The sequence below is a fragment of the Littorina saxatilis genome, linkage group LG11 (genome assembly GCF_037325665.1).
Source record: "Littorina saxatilis isolate snail1 linkage group LG11, US_GU_Lsax_2.0, whole genome shotgun sequence".
Lineage (NCBI taxonomy): Eukaryota > Metazoa > Mollusca > Gastropoda > Littorinimorpha > Littorinidae > Littorina > Littorina saxatilis.
Genome location: NC_090255.1, coordinates 38,971,106 through 38,977,377, shown reverse-complemented (window position 1 = coordinate 38,977,377; position 6,272 = coordinate 38,971,106). Strand labels below are relative to the sequence as shown.

Here is a 6,272-nt window from a genome sequence, read left to right as displayed (position 1 = left end):
GATTTTAAATTAGCATAATGGTTGACCTTGCTAAAATGTGCAACTGAGATACTTTATCGAAGTTTTTAATACAACATTTTGATGCAGTCATGGCAACGCGTATGCTTCAAAATGTCGTCTGCAAAACCCCCACATACATAGCAAAAAAGCTCTGGTCTTCGCTTTGCAGACTTCTCCAAGAGTTTTTACTGAGACTCGGTTCCGAGATTCTGAATTATAAACAGTGGCCACCAGAGATAAACAACGCCAACTCGCCTGCAGGCTAGCGGCGAAAGACAAACCGTTTAACGCTTGACGAGCAGGGGCTAGTGTTTTGTCAGCACACGCTAAACAAAACAAGGCAGCTATAACACAGGACTGTGAGCTCTAATACTGAATTCGCCTCCACTGTTTTGATATGGTGCGTGCGAATTAATATGTGCAGGCTATTTTCATGTGATTTCGAGAGAGAGTGACTGAGTCAGAGAGAGAACAAGAACAAGAACAATTATTTATTTAACGAGGGTAATAGAGTAAGGTGGGATTTACTTTTTTTTTTACATCTGAAGATGACATTATGCAGAAATGCTGCAGAAAAGACAGTTTTTCTCCAGCATTTCGGTTTTTCTCCAGAATAACTGAATAATGTCATAATCCGCCAAGAGCCAGTACAAAATGCTGCAGAAAAAATAAAAACAGGTTTTCTGCAGTAAAACAACAGCACCGTTTTACTGCAGCATTCTTGATTTCAATTTTACTGCAGTAAAATGCTTTGCTGCAGAAAAAAACGCTGCTTCGGCGAAAGATGACATTATGCAGAAATGCTGCAGAAAAGACAGTTTTTCTCCAGCATTTTGGTTTTTCTGCAGGATAACTGAATAATGTCATAATCCGCCAAGGATACACACGAATGTCGCGCTACCCTCCTTCCACGCCTTCCATCACCAAGACTAACAGGGGACAAGGGCCAGTAAAAATTTCGTACACCTGGCATGGGAAGTTATAAATTGCTCGTGTTGGGGTGAAGTAATTTATTCGTTATTTATTCGTCAGGGGAGTAACATTTTTGTACGAAATGTTTACTCGGAACGGCTCACCTGTCTTGTCTGTCTTTAAGTGGGGAGTAATTTTCTCGTGTAATGGGGGAGTGCTTTTTTCGTAAAGGGAGTAAGTTTTTCGTACGAAATGTTTACTCCGGATTAAAAATCTCGTGGGAGTAATTTTCTCGTGTTTCACCGGCCCTAAAGAGGGACTAAAATGTCAAAAGAATAAACAAGTAAAGGAAACAACTGCTCAACTTGACATGTTTATGAATAAACTGAAGTTAGAACATAAAGTTATAAATTTACAGGGACCTATAATATAGGTATATGCCATAGATGAGCAGTTTGAGATTTTATTTTTCAGGAATACACACGACATTTACATGAAGAATATAAGACTGGCAATCTTTGAGACGCAAAACTGAGCAAGTTAAATCTTATCGTCTTTCCGCGGTAATTTCTTGATTTCTAGACTGAGAAAAATGGAGTAGTATCGAAAAAAAGACCCCCCAAAAAACACCCAAAAACAAACAAACATAAACAACATTTTAAAAATCGAGTAAGAGGCTGTGAAGAGAGAGAGAGAGAGAGAGAGGGAGAGAGAGAGAGAGAGAGAGAGAGAGAGAGAGAGAGAGAGAGAGAGTCAGGGCCGGACTACCGGGGGGGTTATGGGGGTTGCGCAACCCCCCCCCTAGCCTAAACATGTACCTTACTTATTTAATTTTTTTTTTATTATTGCTTATTTTATGCCGTTTCATGCAAGGAGCGACCATTTTCCTATCTCAGAATATGACCTACCCATCAGCTTCAGGGGGCTTCGCCCCCTGACCCCCACAACGAGGGGGTGGGGGGGGGGTGGGGGTTCTAGGGTTTCCGGACCCCCCCCCCCCCCCAGCCAAAAAATAAAAATATTGAATGAGGCATGCATTTCTTTATTTTACATTGAGTTTCAATTTTTGGGGTATTAATCAGTGACAAAATCTGCTGCCTGAAACTGGTAATGATCATCCTCAGAATGCACCAGATTGCACCATTTTGCATCCTTTTTTTCAAAATTTTCCGGGGGGGCATGCCCCCGGACCCCCCTAGCAAGCTAGGCGCTTTGCGCCGTCGGCTCGGCGCTTCGCGCCTTCACACCCATATCTTCACAATATACTTTTGAAAAAAAACACCCATAAAATGAACTGATCCGCCCCTGCCGCCAGGGGGGACATCCCCCTGGGCCACCACTGGCAACCTAACCCCCCCCCCCCCCCCCTCTTCGCCTAGTCCGGCCCTGGAGAGAGAGAGAGAGAGAGGGCACGGTTCAGATCAATGACAATGTTGTCTGCTATCGACCTTGACAGGGGAATATCTCTTCCGGGTCAGGCGCATGCGTATTGACGGATTTGGCGCGAATATGGTGGCCGAAAATATGTGTACCTCGGTTAACAAACGAAGTTGATATCATTTGTTTTGAGCGGGTTGCACTTCCGGCAACTGGACATACTACAAATAATGGTAAGATCAGTTCGCTGCAGAGTTGTTTTCCTGCTGGATTGATTGTTTTAAAGTTGTTGGCAGTAGCATGTCACTGAAAATAACTGTTTCTTGTTGATCAATAGATGATCTTCCATCTTTGTGATTGTAATGTAAACTGAAACAAGTGGAAGGTTTCTGGTATGTTGTAACTTGGATTGCATACATATTACTTTGATTTTAAGTTTCCATGAGAGTATGGATGCACTGTACTAGTGTGCTTCACATGTTTTAAAATATTTATTTATAAAATCATACTCCCCTCTACCTTGAAATTACAACTCAAGAGTTGTCAATTATTATTAAGTTCCTGTGTGTTTTCTGCTAACATTCAGTTTCACAAAAACTTGACGTTTGGGTTGTCAGTTTCTACATGTAAACCTTTATGTTTATAGGATATCCGAAAGTTCTTTGGGCCTCCAACTTCCAAGAAACCAACAGACACAAAGCAGTCGGCACCAGCAATACCCAAGACCCCATCAGCAAATCCTAAAACCCAGTCGACAAAGCAGAAAACTCCTAAGAGCCATGAGAAGGCATCCAAACAGAAAAGCACACCCTCAGCTTTCTTGCAGAAGAGCAAGCAAAGCAAACAATCAGACGAAGATTTTGAAATAATTGCTGACTCAGATGAAGAAGAAACGACCAAGAAAAAAGTGAATGGGAACAGTAAAGGCAAGGAACACTCTTCCTCGTCTCAACACAAGAAGGAAAGCAGTGCAACTGTTCAAGCTAAAAAGGACAATGGTGCAGCCAAGCAGAACCGGTCCGAATCTAAAGAGCGGAAGAAAAACGGAAAAGACAAAAAAGCAAGCAAAGACATAGACTCTGATAGCGAGATATTCGAGGAGGAAAGAAATAAGAAGGGTAGTGGTAAAACTAGGAGCAAGAAGCAGCAGGTGATCAGTGATTCTGACGGGGACGACGAGAGCCCAATCAAGATCAAGAGAACGGGGAAAGGCAAACGCCAGCCACAGGTCATCAGCGATTCTGAAGAAGAGCTGATCATAAGCGAGGACAAGAAATCTTCTAAGTCTTCAAAGCGCAAGAAAAAGGTGGGTTGTAGCTTATATATATATATTATATGCTTAAAATTAAACTTTAATTTATAATTAAAAAAAGAATTTTAGATTATTGGAAAGAATTTTAGATTATTGGAACGTTTACTTTAAATAATTGTTGACAAAACAAAACGTTACATTTATTACAGTACATCGACCCAGTGGTTGTTCAGGTAGACAGACAGACAAACACTTCTATAATATCATACCTACATTCTATATTGTCATCATTTTCACGAGTTTTCATTCACAAACACCTGGGAAATAAATCTCATGTTCCCCATGCAATAAATCGAGATGGTGAATGGGTTTGAGCTTTGAGGTGAAACGTGGATTGTCAAAGTAAAAGCCAATCAGGCTGATTGATGTGTGGAACCATCGCGGCTTTGGATTTGTGTTTCCGAGGACAACGATTGTAAGCAGTCACTCTCAAAGACCCAATCAATGTTGATAATTACCGCGGCGACTCACGGTCAATTTGCAACTTATCTCTGTAATCGCAAAATCCACAGCGAAAAGTCATAAACACTTAAATTAGTTAAAAAGAAAAGAAATATGCTCAACACTTACTGAACTCACACGTATGATCGCAGCTCTGTACATTTTCAGACTGTAAGAAAAGCGTCAACAAGCTACGTTTGATGTCACATACTAGGTTGACGTGTTATCTCGAGCTCCTGTGACGATGCTTTGTGGCCCAGAGTTGGATTCTAAAAATTCGTCTCCCTGTGGGTTATTGTGCATTTTGTTGCACAACCAAACTGATGACAAAAACGATGTTTGGTGGCTTGTCGTCAGACCAGCATTTTGTTGTTGGTCCTCGGGGAGCATATCGCCTTTTGTCTCATATATATTTTATCATTATTTGGTCGATAAAGATGAAACAAAAGACGATATGGTCCCCTTGGACCAACAAAAAAGCTGGTCTGTCAACAAGCCACCAAACATCTTATAATGTAACAGACAAACACTCAGGCCAAAAAAAAAAAAATAGGTCTGTTTACGGTAACATAGGCCCAAAAAATAGGGTCGGTAGGTCGGGATTTTTTTTTTTTTTTTTTTTTTCTCCAAAAAAACTATATATATTTACGTTATTTTGCAAAAAAAAACAAGATTTTTTTTTTCTTTTCTTCTCCTAGTAAATGCCAAAAAAAAAGTCTAGGGTCGCGCGAAAAAAAATAGGGTCGGTCGGGTTACCGTAAACAGACTATTTTTTTTTTTTTTGCCTTATGTAACAGACAAACACTTATGTAACAGACAAACACTTATGCTACAAATAATGAAATAAAATAAAATGTTATTAAACAAAACAACACAAAAAGTTATTGGAGCAATATTTTTTTAATTCATTTTGATCTTTTGGAACATAATGCAGTCTATCTGATTTTGAATAACTTTTTGTAGTACTAGTATAAATGAACTTTCAGTCAAGGGATGAGGGAGCTCTGAACAAGCACACTGTTTTTAGGCTGTTCTTGTTTGTGATGTTTATTTTAGTGATTTACAGGTTTACACAAATGTTCTTCAGTAGTATGCCATTTATGAATCCTCGGGTAGCTAGGGGATGGTTCAGAAATATTGCACTACCTGATCTGCAAATCGGTCGAGAAAGCCGGATAAGGGATAGGTTTAGAGAAAAAGTAGGAAAACCTACTTGAAAAGCATTATAATTTATATAGCATTAGATTTAGAGGGAAAAGTGAACCTTTGTATCTTAATTCTTGTGTCCCTCTTGTCGACAAATGTAAATGATCAGTGCCAATCTAGTTTGCTTTATCTAGAGTTTGTAATAAATAAATTGTATTTGTATAAACTTTAAGTAGTACATGTAGTTAATGGAAATCGTGTGCTGCTACTTTTTCTCTTTTCCTTGTGCAAACTACAAATCGGTTTATCTAGTTAGATAAATGGATGTGCATAAGCACGAGCTTGGTTTTGTGATTATATCTGCGGCTTTTTTGTGTGTACGCCATGTATGCAGATTGTGTAGGTATATTAGTATTCATGTGTGAGTGCATGTGTGTGTGTGTGTGTTGTATGTATGTGTGTGCGTCTGTCTGTATGCGTGTGTGTGTGTGCGTGTGTGTGTGTGTGTGTGAACGTGTCTGTGTGTATCTGTGCATGTGTGTGGTGATAGCATGTGTGTGTGTATGCGCACGCGTATGTGCGTGTGGACGCGTGTGTTTGTTTGTGACTACATGGATTTAAACGATGAATTTGCTTTTGTACTCCTGTTCTTTTTGTGTCTTAATGCTGTATTTTGGTTTTGTACATGTGTATAGCAATGTCATTGTAAAGCGCTTAGAGCTTCTAGGCAAGCGCTCTATAAGTTTCCATTATTATTAATATTATTAATTATATTAGAATTTGAATAAACATTATTACATTTTATGAAAAGAAATAGGGCTAACTGAAAAAAAGTGATTTATGTTTTTACAGGAATCAGATGAGGAGCCTCAATCAAAGAGAAAGGGACAGAGGCTTATGGATTCTGGTACGTTCAAAATCACTACATTTGTATTTACTATAATTCATGTCTAATTCTAAGTTTTTGTCTCAAAGTCAAAATATGTGACTGCATGTCTGTCTTCAAAATACTTAAATTTACATTTTTGTGTTGAAATAAGAAATTGAAGAGTACAATTTATATATACCGACCCTAAATTTCGGC

The 6,272-nt window shown here is 39.2% G+C and overlaps 1 protein-coding gene across 2 annotated transcripts in view; it reads left to right on the top strand.

Annotated features, from left to right (window-relative positions):
- Window positions 1-2,403: 2,403 nt before the first annotated feature.
- The window catches only part of LOC138980428 (replication factor C subunit 1-like), a 69,032-nt gene continuing 65,163 nt past the window's right edge, over window positions 2,404-6,272 (top strand). For both annotated transcript variants that reach the window (XM_070353310.1, XM_070353309.1), the window contains exons 1-3: window positions 2,404-2,522; window positions 2,936-3,595; window positions 6,041-6,095. In XM_070353310.1, the coding sequence (XP_070209411.1) occupies window positions 2,520-2,522; window positions 2,936-3,595; window positions 6,041-6,095 (718 nt within the window). In that variant the 5' untranslated portion in view covers window positions 2,404-2,519. The remainder of the gene's footprint in view (window positions 2,523-2,935; window positions 3,596-6,040; window positions 6,096-6,272) is intronic.